The 27,552-nt window shown below is 39.4% G+C and overlaps 1 protein-coding gene across 1 annotated transcript in view; it reads right to left on the bottom strand.

The window, feature by feature from the left end:
• The window catches only part of RASGRF2 (Ras protein specific guanine nucleotide releasing factor 2), a 493,174-nt gene that overhangs the window by 275,471 nt on the left and 190,151 nt on the right, over positions 1-27,552 (bottom strand). Inside the window, exons 5-12 of the mRNA XM_007943466.2 lie at positions 23,528-23,781; positions 18,259-18,338; positions 17,461-17,654; positions 10,237-10,346; positions 8,424-8,542; positions 2,664-2,824; positions 1,372-1,438; positions 683-819 (exon numbers count right to left, since the gene is read on the bottom strand). Coding sequence (XP_007941657.1) covers positions 683-819; positions 1,372-1,438; positions 2,664-2,824; positions 8,424-8,542; positions 10,237-10,346; positions 17,461-17,654; positions 18,259-18,338; positions 23,528-23,781 — 1,122 coding nt within the window. The remainder of the gene's footprint in view (positions 1-682; positions 820-1,371; positions 1,439-2,663; positions 2,825-8,423; positions 8,543-10,236; positions 10,347-17,460; positions 17,655-18,258; positions 18,339-23,527; positions 23,782-27,552) is intronic.

The following is a 27,552-nucleotide window of genomic DNA, read 5'->3' as shown; positions in this document are numbered from 1 at the left end:
TCTTAAAAGCTTGCAAGCACCATCTAGTTCTTCTGGTCTCATAGTCATATAGGCTGAGGATTGCATGGTGCACCAGTTGCTTGGACTAATTGTTTCCATTAATCTCTGGTCCTCCCCTTCCTCTCCACTCTGGATGAGGGGAGACCCATCGTTGCATCTAGATAGCTGCTTGCAAGCTTTTAAGATCCCAGTCGTTACTTGCCAAAGTAGGAGGTGGAACAATATTTAGGGTATAAACTACAGGAAGTTGTTTTAAAATTTCATATTTCAATTAGTATCTCTTCTTTCATTTGATCCATTAATTCATGATTTCTCACCATAGCCCTTGTTTGCTGGTTTTGTACCTTAAATCTCTCACAATTTTCTTTTTTTCAGAAACAGGCAAAAATTCTTCTGGGGGCATAAGTGAATTTATAACTAACAGAACAATTTTAATACATACACAAATGATTACATTTGCAACTAGTACAAAAATGCCCACGAACTAAGAACAATTAACTGTATTTCAAATAAAAGTTAACCTGAAGGCAAAAACAGTATGAGTACATCCAGATGTACAATGGTGATGGGAGTGATGGTAGTACCCAGATGTATTTTTTTAAAAATAAAATAACTCTAAAAATCCTTCCCCAAATTCATGCTATCAAACTAATAAAAAATATGGAAAAAGTGACTTGCTTACCTGACTTATGTCACTTGTCCAGGCAGCTTTTTCCTGACGGGAAGGTGCTAACAAGACCACAGTGAAAGGGGCACCGTCAGGAGGCTCTACCACTATTTTAAAATCCAGGTGTCCAAACACTTGCCCAGAACCTTTAGCTTCAACACACATAAATCGAACACTTAGATGTGAACACAAAAACAATAGCGATGGCTGCTTTCATTCTTTAATATAATTAATGTGAATTCAAGCATAGAATCTCATTTCAGCAATATCCTACTTCTGAGGCATGGGGAAGGCCTTAGGATCCTCAAAAGCAGATGAGAAATTGAAGTCAATAGTTTATTCATGACCAGAACCCAGATCTCCTTCTTTTCATTTCACAGTTGCTTTTTGTTTGTTTATTTGTTAATGTTCATGATCTACAGAATCCCAGCACTCTAATTAAATTCTTCTTTCTTCTCTAGCTGACACTGAAGTAACTATCCTGAGACAAACACAGTAAAATGCAAATTCCCAATGATGATTTAAAATTTTGGATCACAGGTTTAATGGTTAGATAGATTTCTCATACATAAATGAATCTAGGGATTTATTCTCAGGATCTATCCTGCCTCCCTAAGGAGTTCTTCTTAACTATAAAGGAATACAAACAATGGGTTTTATTTGTTTTTATTCTAATATAATTGGAAGTGATAGGAGTGACTTACAGTCATCATCGTTTGCATCTGGCTCCTCAATCAACGTACATTCTATTAGAGAGAGAACCCCACCTGTCTAGACAAAAACCAATTTTTCATTAAGAGACTGACGATCTTGCATAGATTGGGAAACTCTAATTTGTAAAACTTATGTTCAAGTTGTCACAGAAGAAAAACATTGTAATTCTGCATCATAAAATATTTTCAGACTTTTAAACTTACTTAGATGTAGAAAAGAATTGAACTTGTTTAACTTCATGATTCTTCTCCCTGACCCTACTTTTGTTCCCAATATTTATAAAATTTAGCAAGGCCATTCAAGGGAGACTAAATAGCACCTAAGTGGCGTTAAAAAGTAAATGCAGCCCAGCAAAGGGACTGAATTTGCCAACCGGTACAAGGCCTAAGCAATAGAAAAGCTGTCATCAGGATGTTGAAGAATATTTTTCAGCAATATTAGTGAGTACAGATAGTACAATAGATATTTTTAAGCTAAAGTTATAGACTATAATTACAGATAGGCAACTTTTTTTATGTAAAAGGCCAGATAGTAAATATTTTAGGCTTTATTCAAACCATATGCTCTTTATTACAGTGACTCAGCTCTGCACTTTAGTATGAAAGCAGCCACAGACCATACATAAATGAATGAACATGGCTATGTCTCAATAAAACTTTATTAACAAAAGCAGGTGGCAGGCTGTGGGCTGTAATTAGCTGACCCTTGATATAGAGAAAAAGGTGGTGCAGTGGTTAAGTGATTGTATGCTAACCAAGAAGTCAGTAGTTCAAACCTACAGCCACTCTATACAGAAGAAAGATGTAACAGTCTGCTTCCCTAAAGACTACAGCCTAGGAAACTCTATGGGAAGTTCTACTCTGTCCTATACGGTAGCTATGAGGTAGAATTAATTTGATGGCAACAGTTTTCATTGTTTGGTTTTTGTTTTTTATTTCTTATGGGATGCATAGCAAGATAAAATTGTATTTACCAATTGTTACAGTACACTATAGTGATGTGAAAGATTTTTGTAGCTCAGTAGTCATCAACTAGCAATACTTTTTAGTTGTCCAGGTTGTGATTTCAAGTGTACTTCTTTATAGTAAGGCACACAAAACAAGTTTCTATTACTTTGAATCTAAGTGATAATAAAGTAAATATCAGATTGGATAATTGTACATTACCTCACTCTTCATGCAATAGTGACAAACCATCTTATGATAATATCAGGCATGATAATAACCTACATGCATCTTAAGTGCACAGAAAATAAATGGAATAATCATTTAAAAATCAGTACCTTGAGCAGATGCAGCTTTCCTCCTGAGCTTCTTGTACAAATTAAAAAGTGTTTTGTAAATAAGAAGCATTGTCTTTCTCCTTCCTTTTTCAAAGACAATGAACCCAGCCGCACTTTACTAAGTTTCCCCCTCTCAACGGAAGGTACTTGAATAAGAGAACCTGGTGGTCACAAAAGTGAAGAATATACAACAATTAAAATTCTGTCAAGTGAGGGTCATTCCTATGGTAATAAACACTAGGGCTGTTTCTCAAAATACCATGGATTTATACGATGCATAATAGGAACTAGTAAATCAAATCCCCTATACTCTGAGCAAAAGAAACTAAACCAAACTAAACTCATTGCCGTCTAGTTGATTCTGGCTCATAGCGGCCCTACAGGACAGAGTAGAATTGCCCCATAGGGTTTCCAAGGCTTAAATCTTTTCAGAAGCAAACTGCCTTATCTTTCTCCTATGAAGCAGTTGGTGGGTTAGAACCTACAACCTTTCTGCTAGCAGTACAATGCTTTAACCACGACACCACCAGAGCACCTAAACTGGTTTCTACAATGTTTGTAAAGCACTTTAAATTCAATTCTTCACCTATAATCTAGGAAATAAATTTGAAAGAACGTCAAACCCCTGAGATTATGGCCCCAAGTCACCCTTTGGGCCTGGAATTGAACTCACTCCTGTGACTTAACTCTCCTAGGCAGGCCTAGGAGCTGAACATCTACACTAGGGGAATTCCTTAGAACAGTCAACCATGGGAGATCAGAAGGACAGCATTTGCACAGGGAGAAAGGTAGGGAGGCAGGAATCTGTAGGCAAGAAAGACACAGGGAAGGGTAAACACACGGAGGAAGTAAGAGGAAAGCTGTTACAATGCCGGGAAGGTCATTGGTGTCACAAAGCAAAATGTGTATGAACTGTTGAATTCAAAACAAATCTGTAAAATTTCATCCAAATCATAATAAAAAGTTAAATGAAAGACACCTATATTATACAATTCAGTGCAATTTAGTTAGGGACTGTTTTCAAAGGGTATTATTTAAAGTCACATTTAAATTATATGTGATAAAATTTCTTTACGGAACCTAAATGGAAAATGAACTAGATAAAATCTATACCCACACCATTCCTGTGAAGAGCATTCATGTGAACAAAACTATCTTCCACTTAAAGGTAGAAGCTATGTACAGACTTCATATAACACAGGAATTACCTCTAGTTGTTTCTAGATTTTGCCCTAATAATGATCTCCCTCTCCCCCCAAAAAAGAAAAAAAATCCAATATTAATTAAATGTCAAACAAAAGTAGTAAAAAGATTCCAGCATATCCCTGGCTCTGACTTTTGAAATGCCCTAAGCCAGTGATATTTCTAATCATCCACCATCTTCCCCAAAGGCAGCCTTCCAGGGGCTCATTTCAGCTTCATAAGAACTATTAAATTTATATTCAGCCTTTAAATGGTCATCTCTAAGATATAAGATTGCAAGCAATCTTTCATTCCTCTTCACATTTTTGTTACCCGGTGTTTTAAATGAGCACAGATTACTTCTATAAGTAGGAAAAACCCACTAAAGTTCTTTATATAAAGAACACATACATAAAACAGTAGAATTATGATTGTGAATCACAAAACCTTCACATTAACATATGAATATCCCAAATAGTATCTATTTTTTAACAAAGATTTAAAGATGTGCAAGGTGGTGAAAGCACTCAGGTTTCCATCCTGAATTTCACTCCATCTGCTTAGGTGAGTGCTTCAGTGGGGCTGCTTGATAGACACCAAGTAGGCAGCTATTCTGGACCTAAAGAAGCAGCCCTGGGGGAGGAGTGGGAGAGGGGAACAAAAGGACCAGGAGAAAACTTGATTCCAGGGAAGGGAGTAGGTAAGAGGAGAGTCAGTGAAGGAGGTGATGTAGGTGGGAGCAAACTGGCAGAGAGCCCACGCAGAAAGTAATTAAACTTAAAGAGTAAAGGAAGTATGGGGAAAATAGAGACAGAAGGGTTCAAGAAGTAGATGAGCATGTATTAACAGCAAAAGGACTGTCCTCATGGACTCTCTGGGATGGAATCAAAGTTGGAGGAGAATTTTCAAATGACCTGGTTCATCCCCTTCATTTCACAAATGGGGAAACTGAGGCCTGAAAGGCTAAGCAGCTATCCCAAGGTCACACATAATAATTGAGTGGCATAGCCAGGAGATGGCAGTGGATTCAGCAAGAACTTAAAAACTGAGCCTTGGGAAGGGAGCAGATGGGAGAAGGCAGTTAAGGCCTAACTTTGTCATGAGTGGTTTATGAGTCTTACAGGTACATGACTTAGGGCTCAGTGACAGACTTGAGTCTTGGACAAATAATGCAGAGGACAAATGAGTTTGGGAGTCATTTTTAGAGAGGCTTTAACCAAGACTGTGAAAATGTGGTAATAATGTGTTTGCTGATAAACGCTTCTAGCAAGGTAACGATTTTCTAAGTCAGAAATGAACAGAACACACTGCTAGCTCATATATTATGAATTAGTGTGAATTTCAGCTTTGAGGTAAAATATAAACATTTCCTTGGCAATGATACACTAATTTTCTTAATCTATAAATGTTCACCTTATATCCCATGAGGATGCTATGCATGTTAGATAGGTACAAAAATCTAAATACACAAATTAAAAGTGAGAAAATGAAGCACTACTGTTTGGTGGTGCAGTGGTTGAAGCAGATCGGCTGCTAACCAAAAGTTCAACAGTTGGTACCCACCAGCTGCTCCATGGCAGAAAGATGTGGCAGTCTGCTTCTGTAATGATTTACAAGCTTGGAAACCCTATGGTTCTACTCTGTCCTATAAGGTCACTATGAGTCAGAAGCAGCTTGATGACAGTGGGTTTAGTTCTTGGTTTATAAAATAATCATGTTTGGAAAAATCATGTTAAATGTATTTTCTTTTTCAGATCTCATATACGACATGATGTTTCCAACACAGCCATGAGATGTGAGAAAGGGCTCTTCTCCAGCAAAGACAAAGTAGAGAAACGATTAGTAATTCTTCAATATCAGACCATTGCTGTGATAGAGTCTTCTGCATCCTGGTCATCAGACTACCTAATAATTAGGATCAATTTGTAATAATTCTTCTGTTATTTCAATCAATAAATTCCCATGGAATGGCATTCTGGACTGGCTGATGCCCTATTTTAAGGAGATCTTTCAGATGACCTGGATGACTTGTTGTTTAATAGTCCTCAGAATAAAAATTAATTTAAGACTGACACCATGCATACTTGTGCACATGCACATACATGCATTGGCAAACACTCATACATGCTGATACAGACTCCATATTATCCCAAAAGTAAAGGATACAAATGCTAGCATAAATTTAGAGATAAATCATAGGCCATAGAGAATGGAATCCCTCAATGTTTGAAAGAATAACAAAAACACCTCAATGGGTCTTAACACATGGTTAAGGGTATTTAGTAAAAGTGATCAAAGGAACAACCAAAGCAAAACAATGCAAACTCTTCCACATTGTATCTAATTGGATTACTTTGTACTTTCAGATTAAGATCTGAATTTTTAAACCACCTTTATTGAATAATTCCTAAACAGACTAACCAACCAAAAGAGCAATACAAAAAGATATAGCTGAAAGGCAAATCGTTATACTGAAACCAGTACAATAAAATATCAGGAATATTAATAGCTGACAAAGTGTCTTAAACATATGGTACATAACAAGGACTAAAATAACCTTTGAACAAGAATCAAGGGGACAGGTAGATCATGATTGATTTTTTTCCCAGGTGCAATGAAAAGAAGTATGTCTTATTCAATATACTTGACCTTCCAGCATTTCTCATTATAGATGCTTAGACCAAAATAGTTAAGCTTGCAGAAATATATTAAATGTTTATGGATAATAATATTTTGCAATCAAAAGTCCTTTTAGAGATTTTATATTAGTCACAAAATGTTCATTTCCATTCTCACATATTATAAAATTCAAGTCAATTAGGAAACATTTCCAGTGAACTCCAAACACAGAAAAATAGAAAATAGTGCATCTTACAATTAAAATTGTAATTGAATAAACAATTTGACTTAGTTCAATGACCATTTTTCAAGTATCTATGACATAGAAAGCATCATACTAGGCATGATGGGGCAGAGATTTCTTACCTGCTGCCCTTCACAGTTTATAGTTATTGGGAGAGATTGGCATGCAAACAAATACCAGGAATACCCAAGAGGATTAAATACATGCACTGAGGAGCTAAGAATCTTGGAAATGAGAAGGAAAGTAAATTCATTCTAACTCAAGGGGAGGAGAGGAAAGTTGAGGAGAAAACTTAAAAGGGGTCTTAGAGGTGTCTGACCTGAGTCAGGTAGGATAAGCAGATTTCAGTAGGCATGAACAAAGTGGATAAGAGCATTCTAGGCCCCCCAGGCTGGGGGACAGCACATGCAAAGGCACAGAGGCAGGCAAGTGCCAGGAAGGCAGGCAGCCAACATGGGGACACAGTGTGTGTGGAGGAATAGAGGGGAAACCACCCAAGTGGGTACTCAAAGACTTTATGAAGAACTGATGCTGTTGGCATCATATCCCATTACTAGTTAAAGAGAAACTAATATCTAATGCCCCACATGAGAAAAGGTACTATTTCCTAAAATAGAATTCCAAACTTTAGCATGTGTGTTTTCTCTCTTTGTAAACAAATAATGGAAAATAGAATGGCATGTGTGAAACTTCTTAAGTATTCAGTGCAAAACTGAAATGTGCACAGCACAATGTCTCACTCAATGAGATAAAAAGTATTTTAAGCAGCACATTATGACAGGCAATGGCAATGCAAATGTCTTCAAATGACATCAGCACATGATAATTAAAAAGTGCAATAAAGGTTAATTCTAGTTCCAAATTCATGGACCATTCTTCAACAAGTTCAAATACATAAATATGCGCAATACATTGTCTAAAATCAATTCCATAAGGCGTGATACACTCCCCAGAATACCTAAGCACTTAAAAATAACTTGGGATGTGGTTTACTTCTTGCACTTTGAATAAGAGTCAAGTAGGAATAGACACTGTTAGACTGTTGCTTCTCCATAGTTTCTGGCACAAATATCTCCAACTCTTCTGGAGCTTAAAAGCATAATTTGCTGGGCGATTTCCCCAAAACACACCTTGCAAACATGATACTTTCACCACTGCCTAAAGCAAGGCAGGGGTCAAGTGTGAAATATTTCACCTGGAAACTGGAATTACCAGGTTAATCAAATCATATCAGGTGGGGCCGATCCGGAAGTGCTAATGAAAAATGGGAACAAGAGACAGCTGTTCTCACTGCGGACATTGTCCCCACTGCTATGTGAAAGGGTTTTGAGTAATGCAAGTTTCTCTTTGGCCTTTGCCTGAATATCATCACCATCTGGCACTGCCACTCCAATTGGCCAGACCGATCTGTCCTCCTTGGAGCTGTAGAGAATGTCCGGTCCACTGAGAAGAAGAGTCCAGTCAGAATGTAATTTACTGTCCCACTCGTGCTTTACTATTATTGTGTTGCTGTTTTTCATGGCCCCTGAAAAGAAACAGCACAAAGGTGGGCCTCAACCACAGCCTTGGTCAAAGCCATGGGGGTATCCTGCATGAACAGCACCAATGACACAGATAAACTAGGCCTGCTCCAAAAGGCTTCCCTGAATCTGTAAGTGATAATGAGACAGCTACAAGGATCACTTAGATCACAGGTCCACTGAACAGAGATTTACCTTGGCGGATGAAAGTTTGGCTGGTGTCCAGCAAAATATCACAACCCTCAACAATCATTCTTTCTATGGCAAGGTTTTTCCTTATGTTCTCAGTGTCACTGACTTCATCATGCATCACCCTGTCAGACACAACACAGACAGAATCACAGTATGAGGTATCTTTACTTCTGTAACAGGTAAGCAAAGAAGAACTACATTGTGTATTAAATTATGTATCCCTGGTAGCTCTAAACATGACCTTGTTTGGAAATAGGAACTTTGAAGATGTTATCAGTTAACATGAAATCTAACTTGAGGAGGGTGGGTCCTAAGACATTCTAAGTAGTGAGTGTCCTTAAAAAAGAGAAGAGGAGGCAGAGAGAAACAGAGCAAGGATGGCCACGTGAAGATGCTTCTAAAAGCCAAGGAACGCCTGGGGCTACCAGAAGCTAGAACAGACAAAGAAGGGTCTTCTGCTGAAGATTCAGGTGGCATAGTGCCCAAGACACTGCCAACCAGAAGGCTTGTGGTTCAAACCCACCAGCCACTCCTCAGAAGGAAGACTGGGCAATCTACTGCTATAGAGATACTACCTTAGACACCCAAAGAGGGGTCACTATGAGTCGGAATTGACTCAAAAGCAGTGAGTCTGGTTTTGGTTTTCATAGTCCAGCTCACATGTTAATATGGACTTCAAACATTCAGAACTATGATACAATAAATTTCTGTTCTTAAAACTATGCAGGTTGAGGTATTTGTTACAGCAGCCTTTGCTCCTGTTAGCTGTCATTCAGTCAGTGCCAACTCATGGCGACTCGTGTGTGCAGAGCAGAACTGGTCCACAGGGTCTGCAAGGCTGTGACCTTTCAGAAACAGATCACCAGGCCTGTCTTTCCTTGAGTTGGTTCCAATCACCAATCTTTTAGCCAGTAGTTGAGCATTTAACTCTTTGCTGGAACTCCATACAGCAGCCCTGTTGTTGTTGCTATGTGCCCTTGAGTCAGACCTGACTCATAGCGACCCCTCCTTGGGTTTCCGAGGCAGTATCACTAGAGAAGTAGATTGCCCAACCTTCCTTCCAAGGAGTGGCTGGTGGGTTTGAACCATGAGCCTTCTGGTTAGCAGTCAAGTGCCTTAGGCACTGTGCTACCTGAGCTCCCAGAACTAATAAAAGCTTTCCTTGGGAAGTTCAGTTTTAAACTTGTGTCATTCTAAGTTTTAAACTTGTATTAATCTGGGCTGAAGCTACGGGGGAAGCAGACTGGGCCTTCAGACTTCAACAAGTTATAGCCAAAGCCAGGCCAATGTACATAATGATTCAAAATGGCAAGTAAGTTGAAGACCAATGAGTACCCTGGAAATACTGCTTATAAATATAACAGGGAAGCAATGGATTATACAGACATTCCCTTAGTTGAAATTAGGGTGCCATTTCTTGAAAGTGAAGAAAATTAGAGAGTTTTATACTGAAGAAGTAAAGATGTAAACAAGCACCTTAAATACTGAAAAAATCACTGATAAATCAAAAATATGTATTCAAGTTTTTGCCAAGTATGAATATAAAAATGCAACTGAAAAGTCCTTCTATTATATTGGAAAAAGAAAAGTAAACATTTTCAAATTTAAATCCAAATGTACTTAGTCTCAATTACATGCTGTAAAGATATTTTTAAGGATACATTATTCAGTATATATGTTTTTATTAAGTTATATATATATTTAACTTCAAGGGGAGTCTGAGAAGTTGGCTTTGTGTCTTGCTTCTTGCTTTTAGGTTTCCACAAGAGAATAAATGCTGCTCTCCCATCTCACATCTTGTAAGTTCTCTACCTACCTGGACAGTTCCTCTAGTTTTGATTTAGCAAACTCCAGACTTTTCCTCTCCACATGTTCATGGGGTGTATGAGCGAGAAGTTCATGAAGTGTGATGATATACCTGGGGATCTAAATACAAACAAACGCAAGGTGAACAGGAGGTCAGAATGGACGATGTCAGGATATTCTCAATGGCACCATCACCACTTTTGAGAAGTTCACCTCTATCTACTCTTTTGATTGTTTTGTAAGTATACCATTCTAAGAAATACATTTAATACAAACAATGTTTCAAACTTCACACACACACAAAGACTTTTCACCAAGAATGCATGAAAAGGTAGTAATAAAAGATTGTGTTAAAAAAGAAACAAGTGATTTTTAATTTTTTTTAAAAAAATAATCATACATTTTCAAAACTTGGCTCATAAGGAAGCACAGGTAGCTATCATCAAGTCACTTTAGTCTCTTTTTAGATATATTTGCTTATAAAATTTTTAGAAAATGATAATCCTATGGTAATGTTCTCTTTAAGAAATAAGTTTGGGAGATTATATGTTCATCCTTATTACATTTCGCTCCTATTTTACGTCCACCAATCCCTAACACTAAAAAGTTCTATCTAATTAGATCATTTATTTTTAATTCTGTTTATGGGAAATTAAATTCAGATAGGTAGTAATACCTATCAGAGTTCTGTCAAAGACAGAAACTCCACCAACTCCATGAAGGTTTTAATGGGACACAGAAGAGAATTAACTCAAATTATAATGATTCAATGTGCTTATACTTTACTGGCTTATAAACTATAGATTTTTAGAAAGCAGAGATTGTGGGTTTCATTTTGACAATACCATACCTGAGCCATAGCTACCACATCACTGACTGCCCACTGCAGACCAGGTGCTCAAGGCTTTGCACATGTGTCCAATCCTACAGCAATATGTGGACTTTCTCTACATTTTATAGATGAGGAAACAAGGTACAAAGAGTTCAAGAACCTGGTCATATAATTATAATATATATATATACACACACACACACACACACACACACATATATATACACACACACACATATATATATATATATTCATAATTATAATTGATTATGAACCTAGTTCTGACTAGTGTATTAGCTGCATCCTATCAAAGCCCACTCTTGTGTTTTTTTTTCTGTGGAACTAGGTTCTCACTCAGAAATTGAAAAGACCTCTGAGAATGAAGAAAGAGCTTTATAGAGCCCTGTAGGTAGTTCCTTCCATTCTGTGCTGAGATGTTGGCAGCTCCATCTATGGCCTTGCTTTTGCTCTCTTGCAGGTGGTGGTCTTCATTCGGTTGTTGACTAATATTCACTGAGTGTCTACAATCCATGTACTATGCACAGAGGGTGGTGCAGACATCCATCTGCAGCTCATACTCTGGGATAACATCCTAGGGAATGTCACAGTGTTAAGGTTTCAAGAGGTGCTGAGAGACTTGGTTATAGGAGGGTGGAATGCTGGAGGACACATGGAGGAGGTTTGCTGCTTCTCCATCTCAGATTTTTCACTAAGACAAGGTTTTAGAGTTGTCCTGTTGGGTGCAGTCCCTGGCATAGGTGTGCTTTTAAATATCCCTTTGGTTGGAACAATTCCATGATCAACAAAAGTTTACCTCTCAGGTTCTACAAGAAATCAAGGCTATCAACACCCAATGTACTCAATTTTTCATGACAAAGAGGGCAGGAGTGGGAGAGCCTGACTGCTGATAATGCACTGAAAACCCATAAAATTAAGTTTAGTCAACAGTTTCATGACCCTCCCCCATTTTAGAGAGCTGCCTGGCTAAGAGTCAAATGGATGGATTTTAAATTCAGTAACTGACCCTTTCTCTTTCTGGTGGAGGAACCAGTAAGCCCTGAAACTGACAAAAAGTAGGCAAAGGAAAGTCTGCAGAGAAGTTGGATGGCCGTCCAAAGGGCTCATCTGTATATTCAAGAGTTGATTATAAATCTGTTTTTAAAAATATGAGAATCAAAGTACTTAGTGTCTGAATGAATAATAATTCTGTTTTCAATTATGGAACAAATACTTGCCACATTATAGACATTAATTAGGTATCTTGCTCTGCAATTACAGTAAATAGAGGAAAGAGCAGCAAGTGGCTACTTTCTGGAGAACATCTAACAACATTATCCTTGTCAGGGGCAGATTTCATGATCAGCTTACCTATGGACTTTCAACATGAAAATATCCAAATGAACAGCTGAATAGCTGAAGCCAATTTAAACACTAGCAGCCAAAGCCATTGTCTTTGCTAAACAAAAATAATGTAAATTACTACATTATTTTCCATAACAAATTTCTTGGCAACACTTGGACTTAACTGGTATGATAGTTCAACTGAGGATAATTTCACAGCATTATTCAAATTCTACAATTCCTCCACATCTCCATAGCTCAACCTAGTCCAGTAACACCAGCAATCAACTTACTTGACAAAGGCCCTAGAAGGAAGTAGAGTACAACATCTTTTCTCTTCTACTCCGACACAGGCTAACACTTTCCCATCACCTCTTCTCCCTCAGCTCCCACAAAACCTCTGCCCCATATCTAGACTCCAGGTTCTGTGAACAGGCTCAGCCCTTCCATTGTTGCCCAGCAGCAACATCCTCAGCTTCACCCTGAGGCATCCAGCCCTACAGAGGAGCCAGGTGCAGGTGCAGAAGTACTGCTGCTTAGACAATGCATGCAGGGGGAGCAGATAAACCCTGGACCCTCGGACATAGCAAACACTTTCATGACTACTTCACTTCAGTAGAGAAAGGAGCAAAAGGGGACAAGAAGGGTAGAATGAACTCAGTAAGAAAAAACCTTCAGACTTTTGAAAAGGTTGATTTCCACTCAAGTGTTTCATATGGTCACTCCTAGAGAGAAGACAGGGAGGGAGCCACACTAAGTGAACAAGACAGAGGAGAGACACCAAGGAGAATGAAGCCCTGGGGCAGCAAACTCATGACTTTCCCTCTTGGTGTATTCAAAACAAATAGCTGTGGGAAACTGTAGTGTAGTAAATTACCTGGTATGGCTTTTCTAGCCATAAGTCTGTGTAAACTCTGTGGTGGAATTTGCCATTAACAACTGAGTAGCTCCAGATTGCTAAAGTTGTCCACCTGGGGTGTTTCTGTTGAGAGCAGCACAAAGCAATTTTTTGGGACGTTCACTCTCTCTCTCAGGTGTATAGAATTCTGATGTTGAGATTGGTGAGTTTGGCCACTCTGCCAGGTTCAAAAGGAGCCTTCCTAGAGGCAGAAGGGATCTCTCACTGCCAGCTGGGAGATGCGAGAGACACGCGCTGCTGGGAGAGAGACACATACTGCTGGAAGAGAGACTAAGGGAGACTGTTGGCTAAGAGACGGCAGGCTGAGAGAGACTGAGCACGTTCCTGAACTTGAATTGTAGCCTGTTGCTTCCCTAATAAACCCCATAATCTGTGAGTTCTGTGTGGTCACTGCAGTAAATTATCGAGCCCAGCAGAGAGGTGGTGGGTGCTATGGGAGGAGCAGTTGGTCTCAGGGTTGGTGAAAGGGCTGGAGGGAGACGGCATGTCTAGCCTCCCAGGGATAGTCCTGGGGCTACTGATGGTGATTCTGTCTTCCTCTTTTGTGGTTAGAGGAGGTCAGAAGATGTGGCCTCCCTGCCCTTTAGCAGAAACCAGATAAAGACTATTCAGAGCTCTTTCAAGTTTCTCATTTCTTAAAATTCAACCAATTTCGGGGCTAAATTCCTTAAGTTTGAGGCTTCTCCCAGAGCAATGGTACTCAGAAGCAGACTCCATTCGTTACCCTATTCTAGAAGAAGCCAGAGAGCCTCAATATCTGACCCTTCAGGTAAATTCTAGGCTTTTGGACCACTATAATCTCAGAGAATCCTAGACTAACACCAGGCTCCTTGCAGCACCAAATAGTTACACAACCCAAACTTCCAGACCAATCTAATTCCCACAGAGTGATAGAGTCCGAGAGCTAGACTCTGGGAGATAACTAAGAGCTCACTGCCTCGATTCAGACATTAAGAAATAGAGATTTAGATTGGTTTGATTGTTTTCCTCAATACTATGGTTGAAAGGTGAACAAAGCATCCAAAAAAATTCCCAATCCAATGTTCTTTTTCTGATACTGTGGGGATTCTTGAGGTCAAATAAAATGCTAAGCTACTGCTTGCTATTAGGCTTAAACTCCAGACAGGAGGGTGAAAACGGTGGTGGAAGAATCTGCCAGCATTTTTAAGAAATAAAAAAAATATTTCCAAGGCCTTAAAGCCAACTGTGTTTAAACACCTCACCCAGAGTACAAGGTTGTTGTTGCTGTTGTTGTTGTTATGTGCCGTCGAGTCGGCCCCGACTCATAGTAGTTCTGCCATTTAAAACACTGAAAGAATCACACCAGGAGGGAATTAAGTAAGTAGCACCTGGAAGATCTAGGTCCCTCTCTAAATGTTTTAAAACTCTACATTTGTATATCCACTTGAGCAGCTGAACAGATAGAAACTGAGGTATTTAATCAGTGTTGTTTTTTTTGTTTGTTTAAAAATTTTATTGTGTTTTGGGTGAAAATTTACAGAGCAAAATTTGTTTTACATTCAACAGTTTGTGTGCATTTGATTTCATGGCCTGAATACTATCTCCGACCATAATAAACTCTCCTCCCCTCCCATCCCTGTGACCACCTGTGTCCCTCTGAACCATGCACTCCTGTCTGTCCAGCTTTCCCTCTCTGTGAATGCTGTCCTTCTGGTGTTCCATGGCTGGTTGCTCTAAGGGGTATATCTCCCGAGAGTAGGTGGGGGCATTGCCTTGGGATAGGTGTTCTGCATGTAGGTCTTTCTACTGTTGGGCTGAGCCAATCCATAGAGGTTAAGTCCAACTCTAGGCCCAAAGTGTAACTCAGGGCCATAGTCTTAGCTATTCCACCAGACTCTATCCAACCAGCAATTCTGATCATTTTTGTGTTTTTGGATTTTGTTCCACATTTTTCCTCCACTCTATCCAGGATCTCCAGGTTTGGCCACTTTCTGAGCAGTTGGTATTGGTAGCCAGGCACCATCTAGTTCTTCTGGTCTCAGGGTCCATCATATCTTTGGACTAATTGTTTCCAGATGCCTTGATTTTCTTCACTCTTCTTTGCTTCAGGTGAGAGGAGACCAATAGTTGCATCTTAGACAGTTGCTCGAAAGCTTTTAAGACCCCAGTCATTACTCACCAAAGTAGGTTGTGGAACAAGATTTTTGTGTACTATATTGTGCCAGTTGAGCTTGGTGTCCCCCAAGACTATGGTCCCAAGTCAGCAGGCCTGGTGATTCTCTCTCTCTTTCAAGGTTTGTCTGAGAAGTTATTCCAATTCTGTCTTCTGAATCATTCTTGCTGTCGGATGCCATCAAGTGAATCCCAAGTCATAGTGACCCCATATGACAGAGGAGAACTGCCCCAGAGGGTTTTCTAGATTGTACTCTTTATAGGAACAGATCACCAAGTCTTTCTCCCACAAAGCCACTGTATGGGTTTGAACCACGAACCTTTCAATTAGCAGCCAAAAGCTTAACCAGGTACCACCAGTGCTCCTTATTTAATCATTACCTACAAGTAATTGCCAAAGAACCAAATAAAATCTCAGAAGAGCATTACAATGAATTTTTTTAACCGTAAATAAAGTTTAAATTACAATTTTATGCATAGTAAAAAAAAATTTCTTTATGAAATAATTACTCAGATAGGCAGAGTTCAAACAATTCCGTTCCATGGAAAAAAAAAATAACAATATTACAAAGTTTCACTATACTTAAGTGGTTTCAAATGCACCCTTTTTGTTTTTAAAAATCATTCTAAACATCTACGGTGACTTTCAGGATTTCAAGCAAACTTTTAAGACAAACAATTATGAACCACAGCAAAATTTCTTTCTGAGGTTACAAAACGATTAGCCAGGGTCAGAAAGGCCTGTTTAGGGGGACACAGTGCTCCTCAGAAACCGTAACACATATTAGTGGAATCGGTTTACCACATGACAATTTTCAGGCCTGGCCAGAAGCCTCATAAATTCCACAATGGGAACACGCAATGCTTTTCCAGAAAAACAAAATCAATACTTTTCCAAAGAACAGGAGATTCAATATACATTTTGGCCTCCTCAGTTCTCACTCAAGAGCTCCTCACAGCAAAGCCCTAGCCCCAAAAAGTGAATGTCAGGACAAGGCCTGGCTTCATTGCCTTTTGGCAATCTGACTAGGTGCCAAGAGTCCCCAGGTCCAGCCAGTACCTTCTGGAACCTCAATCCCCACAGCCACAGTGACTGGTGAGGTCTTTCTTGAGCTCCCAAGACATCCAGCCAAGGGAGTCTTAACAACAATCACAATAGAGCTGGGGGTTGGGCAGGAAAAAAAAAAAAAAAAATTAAAAAGGCCTTCCCAGAAGTTACCACAGTCCCCAGGAACCTTTTATGCAACCAGCATAAACTGGAACATTTGCACAGCATCCTATTTCTGTAAACCTAATAATATTTTTAAACATGCTGGAGGAGGAGACTCTATGGAAGAGGTCTGTGTGGGATTGTTTTGTAAAGAGAAAATTGTGCTGCTTTTCAAAAAACTCATTCCTAATTTATTTGCTTCAAAAATGCCTGGTTTTCTTACATCTATTAGGAAAAGAGAGAGTGTGGTACAGTATTTGTTCACTTCAGGATCAAGTTCAAGACAACAGATAATGCAGACACACAGTACCAAAAAACCAAACTAACTGCCATCAAGTTGATTCCGACTCATAGAGACCCCTACTGGGTTTCCCAGGTGGTAAATCTTTATGGAAGTAGACTGCCCTATCCTCCTTCTGTAGAGTGGCTGGTGGGTTTGAACCACCAACCTTCTCGTTAGCAGTCAAATGCCTTACACACTACATCACCAGAGCTCCTTACAGATGCACAGTAACCATAAACAAATTCACTGCGTTGATTTTGACTCATAGCAACCCCTTCCTTGGGCTTCCAAGGCAATATCTCTATGGAAGTAGATTGTCCAACCTTCCTTCTGAGGAGTGGCTGGTGGGTTTGAACCGCCAGCCTTCTGGTTAGCAGTCAAATGCCATAGGCACTACACTACCATGGCTCCCAGATGCACAGGGCTGCCTCATAAATACTTACACATCTCACTCTAGTCACTCTATGTATTAGTAAGCTGGAACACATGACATAAAATGCATCACAAATGATTTACCTGGAACATTGGATAGGTCAGAAATGTTTCCAGCATCCTCCCTTCACAGGCTGGATTGGCTTCATACTGTTTTAAGAGTTTGTCAAAATCTCTGTTTTGCTTACAATTGGCGAGCACTTGGAGGCTGTACTGGTGATTACGTACAAATTCTTGATAAATGTTCAGCATGGGGAGTAAAATGTCAAACAGATCGGCTAGAAAGAAGAAGGAAATATGGCTGTTTCTCTTGGTATGTGGCAAATTATTAGAGAAAGGGAAAAGACCGTTGATATTCTACGGGAATAGCAAAGAGTGCCTCCCAGCGTCGGGTGGCAAGCATGCACAGGGCCCCAGGGCAAACGTCTGAATGACTGATCTGGTGGCATGTACCCTGGAGCAGCGCACCACCAGCCCCAAATGCCCCGTGGAAAAGAGTTAAAAGGTTACCACTGAAGCAGAACCCAGGGGGTAAGAGACAGATCCCCAATAGCTAACGGGACTCACAGGTTAACAGGGAAATTCAAATATCTTAGGTTGAACAGCCTAGAAAGTCTTGTGGTGATACAGTTAACTTGCTTGGCTACTAACCAAGAAGTTGGAGGTTCAAGTCCACCGAGAGGATCTCGGAAGAAAGGACTGGCAATCACTTCCAAAAAATAAGCCAGTGGAAGCCCTGTGGAACACAGTTTTTCTCTGCACACATGGAATTGCCAAGAGTCAGAGTCTATTCCATTCAACAATCAGTTTTTGGTTTTTATTTTTGCTCTGATTGTAGTCATACTAACAGGAAAATCTGGTATCTCAATAGTATGCACTTACCTAAAATTAAAGTAGGCCAGTTAGCTATCCTTGCCTTCAGTCCTTGGTGGAATATTTCATGAAGAAACATAATTGTTTCACTATTTAAAAAAGGAAAAATAATATAGTCACCATAGAATGCTTGTTTTGTTAAAGAAATCTTTGGACTCCTTAAAGCCTTAATATATACATATCTCAGATGGCCTCCAAACTCCATCCATAATGATGGCACTGATCATTCTAGCCTCTATTAAGCCACTTATCTTTTGTTGTTGTTGTTTGCCATCGAGTTGACCCCGACTCATAGTGACCCCTACTTGGGTTTCCGAAGCAGTATCACTACGGAAGTAGGAATGCCCAACCTTCCTTCCGAGGAGTGGCTGGTGGGTTTGAACCGCCAGCCTTCTGGTTAGCAGTCAAGTGCCTTAGCCACTATGCTACCAGAGCTCCCTTATCTTTTAGATAACCTCAAACTCTCCCCACCAAAAAAGAATTCTGAGCTAAGCTGCAAAACTGGAGAACAGGAAGCATCAAATCATTGATCTATAGCATTCTTAACGAATTTATAAGTGAGCCTTCTGTTAGAATGTACCACTTGAATTGATAATGAGAAAATTAAGCTTACTATCCTTTTTCTCTTCAGATTTGATCCTAGCTGACAACTTTCTCACTGAAATAAATTTTGACAGCAAAGGGGAAAAGCCATAGCAAAGATGTGGCATATTTCTACTGCAACCACTCCTAAGACATTCAAGAGGGAATGTAAATCTCTTTTTAAAAGAGGGAGCCCACACAGAGACACTATAACAAAAGCCATGCACAAATTAGGGATATAACTTCCTAAATAGGTCAAAAAGATTTGTGAGAAAACTAAATACACACACACACACACACACACACACATTTGCTGTTTTCTTATTGGAATTAGCCTGCAGGAACAAGCCTTTAAAGCCTTTTCTGAAACAACACATTGACACATCAGATAGAGAATTACTCACCTTAGTGAGATCCCATTTACTACAAGTTCCATTACCAAAAAAAAAAAAAAAAATATGAAGAAAGGATTCTTACTATTTCCAAAAGGTTCTTGGGAATAAAATAGCCAGTTCTTAGCAATTGCAACTTTGTTTTTCTTACACAGAAATTTTAACTAAGTAGTGTTTGTTGTTTGGAGATTTCAACCACATCTAGTTTGGTAGATATTGTATGTAAGTCTTTCAATGTCCATCCATCCTTCTTTTAGGTGGAAAGAGTGGATAGGTAAAACTACATTTCTCAGACTCTACTGCATCTAAGGTTCTGGATGTGAATTCTATTTCCACCAGAAGATACACTTGGTAAAACATGGAAGGCAGAAAAAGGCTAATTTTACTCTTCCCATCATAATTCTTAGTGATCACAATATACAAACAATTTTCCAATATCCTGGCCTCTCAATTCTTTGCCTAAGACACTTGACTGCTAACCAGAAGGCTGGAGGTTCAAACCCACCAGCCACTCCTCAGAAGGAAGACTGGGCAATCTACTTCCATAGTGATATTGCCCGGGAAACCCAAGGAGGGGTCACTATGAGTCAGGTCTGACTCGAGGGCACATAACAACAACAACAAAGATTTTGTCCTCCACTGTCCTTAGTCAACACTCCCTTGATTGTACTCCAGGCCATATCATTGTTCAATAACTGCACCTCTCCCTGCACCTCTTTCAAGAGCACCATTTTCTGATCACCTCTTATCTTTCAGTCTACTGTTTTTAGAATCCTGACTCCAAATTTTCTTTCTCCTCACCAGGAACAAAATCCAGTGATCCTACCACTTTTTCATTGACCAAACCCCCTTACACCATCACCCTCTCTACACAGTTACACTCCATGGCTCATCATGATAGCCTCTTCCTTGCATATATACCTTTAACTCTGTTGTTCTTTTCTCACTTTATCATATTAGCATCACACAACACCAATCCCAGTTAAGTTCAACCCTGCACTCACTCTGCACCTTCAACCATGCAGTTGAAAGTGGCTAAAGAAAAACAGAACCAACCTGCCTGTTCTCATTGTAAGGTCATGACCATAGCCTAATTCGGCCTCCTAATGCTGTTTAGAAATCATTTGGTTTTTCTTTTGTATGTGCCACTGATTTGATTCTGACTCAGAGCAACCCCATGCAACACAGTATTACTGCTCTACAGTGTTCCTAGGCTGAAATCTTTACAAGGGCAGATATCTAGGTTTTTTTCTCCCATAAAGCTACTGGCAGATTAGAACCACTAACCTTTCGGTTAGTAGCCGAGTGTGTTAACCACTACACCACCAGGGCTCCTTAGCAATAATACTAGCTTTTCCTAATCCTTTTATTCTGCTGCTCTCCTTGATCATTACTTCCTAGCTTCTCTCTTCTCTAACAACCTCTGTAGATAAGTACATAGTAGATAAGGCATTTGGCTGCTAACCAGAAGGTCAGTGGTTCAAACCCACCAGCCACTCTGTGGAAGGAAGATGGGGTGATCTACTTCCATAAAGATTTATAGCCTTGGAAACCCAGTGGGGTATGCTATGAGTCAGAATCGACTCGATGGCTACTCCAACTCTTCCTCTCCCATCCTCTCTGTCTCCTGATGTCCTTGATCCCTAACTACATATGTGTCCATATGTCACGGATTGAACTGTGGCTCCAAGAAAGATATGTTGAAGTTGTAACCCCTGTACCTCTGAGTGTGACCTTGTTTGGAAATAGGATCTTTGAATATGTTCTCAGTTTAGTTAACATGAGGTCATAATGGAGAAAGACAGGTCCTAATCCAATAAGTAGTATCTTTATAAAAGAGGAGAAGAGACACAGGCTACACAGAGAGAAGAATGCCACATGATCATGAAGGGATACCACAGGCAGAAGAGATAAAAAAGGTAAGAAAGGATCTTCACCTAGAGCTTTCAGAAAGAACAGGGCCCTACTGTCACCCTGAATCAGATGTGAGCCTCCATACTGTAAGAAAACAAAGTTCTATTCCTATAAGCCAACTACTTTGCAGTACTGTGTTACAGCAGCCCTAGGAAACTAGTATACTGTGTACTATTCCTTCCTTGTCCATGTTGCCATGTAATGCCCATCTCTTGAGTTATGTACCACATTCTATCCACTTTTGTCTATGGAAGCCTACTGCTTTAAGCAATCATCCCCTCTCTTTCCTACATTATTTATTTCCCCCTCTTTATTGGATTGTTCCTATCAGAATATTAATATAATTTCTCCATCTTAAAGAAACAAAGGATCTTTTCATCTGCCCTCAGCTACCACCTTATTTCTCAGCTCTTCTCCATTGCAACAATCCTTGAAAGAATTGATATGGTCACTCTCTCCAAATCCTTTCCCACCATTCTCTCCTAAAAACTCTCCAATCAGGTTTTAAGTTATCAATAAACTCTGAATTGCTAAATCCAATGATCAATTCTCAGTTATCATCTTATTTGACCTATAGCTCCTTTTGACATGATTCACTGCTCATTCACTCGTCTCCCAGTTTCCAAGACAAACCACTTTCCTGGTTCTCTTCCCATGACATTGACTGATACTCTTCAGTTTTCTTTGCTGGCTCTTCCTTATCCCCTAATCTCTAAACATTGGAATGTTCCAGGGCTCAGTCCTTGTTCCTCTTCTCTTATCCATCTGTACCCACTCCTTTGGTAATATCATTTGGACTATCTGCTTTAAATACCATCCATATGCTTTTAGACTGCCAAATTTATATTTCTTGTACACTCCAGACTATTATCCACTCCATTCTCATTTGATGTCTCTACTTAGATGGCTAAAAGCATCTCACACTTGACAGATCCAAGTGAAACTCTTCTCCCTAAACCTATTCTTGCCTCACTCTTACTCACTGAGTAAACAGCAACTTCATACGTCTAGTTGGGTTCAGGCCAAGCCCTTGGAACCTTACCTGTCTCTTCACTTTTCTCTCAAACCCCATCTCAACCCCACTGACAGATCTACTGACTATCTTTAAAATATACTCACAATCCGACCACTTATCACTGCCTTCATTACAATTACCTCTTGCCTGGCTTGTTGCAACAGCCACCAAATACACCTACTTGCTATAATCATCCCTCACCTAGCTTACTGAAATAGCCTCCAGACTACGTTCCTGCTTTATCTTTGACTTCCCACACTCTACTCTCAACAATGAATCTGGAATAAGCCTTTTAATATATAAGTCATATCCAGTCATTTCTCTTCCCCAAACCCTCCAAAGGCTCTCCATCTCCTTCGGCGTGAAAGCCAAAGTCTGTATTTGTAAAGTTCTAACAGTTACGTCTCTGACACTGCCCTCTTCCCGACTGCCCTAGCCACAATGATCTTAAGGGCTCCTGCCTCAGGGTCTTTGCACTCTGCTTGCATCATTCTTCCCACAAAGAGCCACATGCTTATGTCCTTGCCAACCCTAACTCTTTCCTGAATATAACCTTATCTTTCAGGACTTTTTGAACATTGGTTATAAAAAAGAAACTATGGTACAGCCACATAATGGAATAATTGCAGTGATTTTTTTTTTTTTAAGAAAATGAGAATACTCTATATCAATATGGAAAAATCTCAAGGATATATTGTTAAGTGAAGAGGGCAAGTGTTTATTAAAATACACTGATTTTGTGTAAGAAAGGGATAAATAAGACTAAATATACTTGCTTGGATCAGCATCAGGACTTTTTGGAAGATACATAAGAAGCTAATAATAAAACGGTTTCCCCCAGGAAGTGGGGAAAATGGGATCAACAGAAACAGGGTGGGAGTGAGACATGCAAATGCTGTTTGATGTTTTTACATTGTTTTGATTTTTGAGCCAAGTGAATGAGGGCAGAGACTTCCTGCCATGTTCACTGATGAATCCTGAGCAATAAGAACACTATATTTATTAAGTTGAATAAATTTACCAGGAATCACAGACTTTGTATCAGTTTTTGCTCTCCCTAAAATATTTTCATATATGTACATGTAAAGTTCCATTAATCACTCTATTTCCCTCAGTTTGGGAGGGAGATTACCTTCCTCAACATGCATACACAATGACAAGAAAACATATGTCAAATAGTAAAGAAAAAAATCAGAAGTCGAGATTCAAAATAAAATATGCAAATTTTGGATTAATAATGAAACACAAACGATAGCTTTCTTATTTTCAACATCCTAAACTCATTAAGATGAATTTATGAGACCTAAAGTAAAAATTGTCTTAAGAAATACAAATGAGTTTTTCTCAAGAATGTTTGGTTTATCCAAAGACCAACCTGTTGAGAAAAATACTGCTGACGTCATCATGGCTGATGGGGGGCTTTTTGGAGCTAGCCGCCATTCGTAGGGGCCGGAGGAAGCCATTGACCAGGATGTAGAGCTGGTGAACATACTCTGACTCGGCCTCCACCATCGTGAACACAATCTGGTTTCTCTTCCTCATGCTTTCGGCATGAGGAGAACAAATGTAATCCTGCACGATGGTCTTCCATTTCCTTCTACACAACCATCCTCTCATGAAGCTCTGAACCTATGGAGCAAAAACAAGGAATCTCACAGAAGGGTGAGACTGGCTTTCCCGAGTGCAGCAATAATCAGTGTTAGAGAAAATGCAACTCTTTTTTCCATCAAGTTTTTTGTTTTTGTTTTTGTTTTTAAATAACATATGTCCATTGTGAAAATTCCCAAAGTAATCAGTTTTCATTAATCCTTCCAGGACTATGTTGTATATACATATATCCACATACGTTTTCCCTTATATACAAAATTAGAGCACACGTACTCAACTCTACACCCTCCTTTTTTGTCTAACAGCCTACCCTGGAGGGTGTTCATTACCATTTTTGAGAAGCTGCATGATATTCCACTACACCATAGTTTTGCACTCAGTCCCCTAGTGTTGGACATTTGGGTTGTTTCCAGGATTTTGCTGAGATATATATATCTCCACAATGTGTTGTTTAATAGAATTTTAGCATCTCCTGTGCTGTTTTGTTTTCTGTTGTCCTTTCTTTTTTCCCATGTAGTGGCAGAAAAGGATTATTACACATTACCTTACTTTCATACATACATTCACACACCTATTTATGACAGACAATGCCCAAAAACCTAGGAGGAAAAAGTCTAGGTACAATGGGTATGTTGGAAAGAGAACTGGAGAAGGAACATAGTCCCAGCTTTTCCCCTGACTGCTGGTAACGCCTTGCATTATGACATGACCTGTCTATGATTTCAGTTTTCTCATCAGTAAAACAAAGGAGCTCACATGGGTAAGTGTGTCTATCATGTGCCTGCGATGTAGTAAATTACATAGTGTGGCTTTATAGCCATAAGTCTTTGTAAACTCCATGGTGGAATTTGCGATGAGCAAATGAGACCTCCTGATCATTAAAGTTATCCACCTGGGGTATTTCTGTCAGATGCAGCACAAAGTAATTTTCTGGGAAGTTCGCTCTCTCTCAGGTGTATAGAATCCTGATGTTGGGACTGGTTAGTTCTGCCACTCTGCCAGGCTCAAAAGGAGCCCTCCTAGAGGCAGAAAGAAACTCTCACTGTCAGATGAGAGACATGAGAGACATGCACTGATGGGAGAAAGACTGAGAGAGACTGTCAGTTGAGAGACGGCAGGCTGAGAGAGAGACTGAGCGTGTTCCTGAACTTGAACTGTAACCTGTTGCTTCCCTAATAAACCCCATAATCTGTGAGTTCTGTGTGGCCACTGCAGTGAATTATTGAACCCAGAAGAGAGGTAGTGGGTGCTGCAGGAGGAACAGCTAGTGTCAGGGTTAGTGAGAGGGCTGGAGGGAGGCAGCATGTCTGGCCTTGCAGGAATAGGCCTTGGGCTACTGATGGTGATTCTGTCTTCCTCTTGTGGGGTTAGAGGAAGTCAGAAGATGGTGCCTCCCTGGCCCTTCCACAGTCCCATACAGAACACTGCTCTTCCACTGGTGCACTAATGCTCTCACTAGTAAGATAAATAATGGCAGGCTTTTTCCAAGTAGCAGGAAAATGAAGTGCTAGAGATACCTCCTCAGAAACCTAAGGAGGGGTCACTGAGTCGAATTTGACTCAATGGCAGTGAGAGTTAGTTAGTTTCTTTAGTTGTAAGGAAACACACACTCTCTCTTTGTCACATGGGCAAACACATGTTAATTATTTGCAATGATGACTAATTTTTGGAAAAAGAACAAGAAATATAATTATTTTATAGAAAACATGACAGTGTCTACCTTTGATCTGAATTCCCTAGGTACAATTTTTTAAATAACAAGTAAACCTGGGAAAGGGTCATATCTATGAGTTTTAGCCAATCAACATACGTTTAGCCTGAACATCTTTCAAAGGCCCCAGTGGGTGCTGAACAACACACAGGTATGCATCAGAATTCTTAACCCAAAGGTTCTGCCGCTCTCCAGCTGGGTAACCTTGAGCAAGTTAGCCTCCATTTCCTCATCCCTAAAATAATGGACCAAAAATCATCTGAAGTCTTCTCACAGTATGAAATTGTATGATAATGTGACATATGTAAGTGGCAATTTCAGCAATGAAGCAGGCTGCAAATTTACCAATCACTGAAAGCATCAAATCATTAAAAAACTTTTAGTTAAATATCATTCTTGTCTGTTCAATACGTTCTTATACTTCTAATTTTTTCATACAATTTTGCCCATATTGTCTAAACTATCATGTATGTAAGCAAGCACTCCTCTTCTACAATGTCTAAAATCTCTCATTTGCCTACCAATTTTGTCAGCATGCTATCAATTTTTATACAGACACTAAAGTCACTATACTTCAAACAATAAAAAAACACATTTTAAAAGAATTTTGTGGGGAAATAGTATGCATATTATTTTGGGAAATCTAATGAAAAATTTCTGTCATTTATAACCAATATCAATTTTTGGTCTCTTAAAGTCTGGTAGCGTAGTGCCTAAGGTACTTGACTGCTAACGAGAAGTACGGCAGTTCAAATCCACCAGCCACTACTCCGAAGGAAGATGGGACAATCTACTTCCATAGTGATACTGCGTAGGCAACCCAAGGAGGGGTCGCTATGAGTCGGGTCCGACTCGATGGCAAATAACAACAACAACAAAATCAAAAATTATGTTGCTATTTTTCAAGATCAGAATAAAAAAATGAATACAGAATACAGAAACAAATTCATTTACAAAAGCCCTTCCCAGAAAGATACTTGATTTGGGACATAAAGGATAACATAATTCACTTTAAAACCTATTTAACATATTCAAATATGAGTTTGTTTCTTTTCATTAGTTCTATTAAGAAACAGAAAAGTTTAAAAATGTAAAAAATATTCTTCCACTTAACAAAAAAAATTCAAAAATAGACTTAATTGAATTTTGTGTCACATAATATCTTTCTTTTACTTGGGCTGAATAGCAGGCTCACATATTTACTAATGGACCATTTTCTACATCAAAACTAAGAACATTTTTGTTTACATGTAATTACATACTCTTAAAAGAAAGGCAACAACATTAATCTTGTAACACACAACATAAACCAAATTCAATTAAAAAATTTAAGTTGTAAGAAAGGAATTTTTTTTTTTTACTTTATTATTTCTTGAAAACTGAAAGCACTGCAACTTATTCCTTAGAATTACTGAATCAAAGTCTGATTATTATTTAGCTAAAGTTCTATTATAAATACAGGGGAATAATTTAGCATAGATAAACAGGAATACAGGAGCTCTGGTGGCATAGTGGGTAAGGCATTTGGCTGCTAACCAGAAGGTTCAAACCCACCAGGTGCTCTTCTGGAGGATGATGAGGCAATCTACTTCCATAAAGATTTATAGTCTCAGAAACACAATGGGGATTGCTATGAGTTGGAAATGACTCTCTGGCAATGGACTGGGTAAACAAGAATAAGAAAAGATTGTTGTTGTTGTTGTTAAGTGCCGTCGAGTTGCTTCCGACTCATAGCGACATAGCGACCTCATGCACAGCAGAACGAAACACCACCCAAACCCGCCCCAGCTCCATGATCCTTGTCGCAACCACCATGTCAATCCATCTCGTTGAAGCCCTTCCCTCTTTCATCGACCCTCCACTTTACCAAGCATGACATCCTTCTCCCGGGAATGGTCCCCTCTGACAACATGACCAAAGTAGGTGAGACGAAGTCTGGCCATCCTCACTTCCAAGGAGCATCTCAGCTGCACTTCTTCCAGGACAGATCTGTTAGTTCTTTTGGAAGTCAATGGTACCTTCATCAGCATTCTTTGCCAGCACCACAACTCAAAAACATCAACTCTTCTTCGGTCTTCCTT

The sequence above is a fragment of the Orycteropus afer genome, unplaced genomic scaffold (genome assembly GCF_000298275.1).
Source record: "Orycteropus afer afer isolate SDZICR_OR568_19922 unplaced genomic scaffold, OryAfe1.0 scaffold00107, whole genome shotgun sequence".
NCBI classification, from domain to species: Eukaryota; Metazoa; Chordata; class Mammalia; order Tubulidentata; family Orycteropodidae; genus Orycteropus; species Orycteropus afer.
The sequence above is the reverse complement of the archived record's forward strand: the minus strand, read 5'-3'. Positions and strand labels throughout refer to the sequence as shown.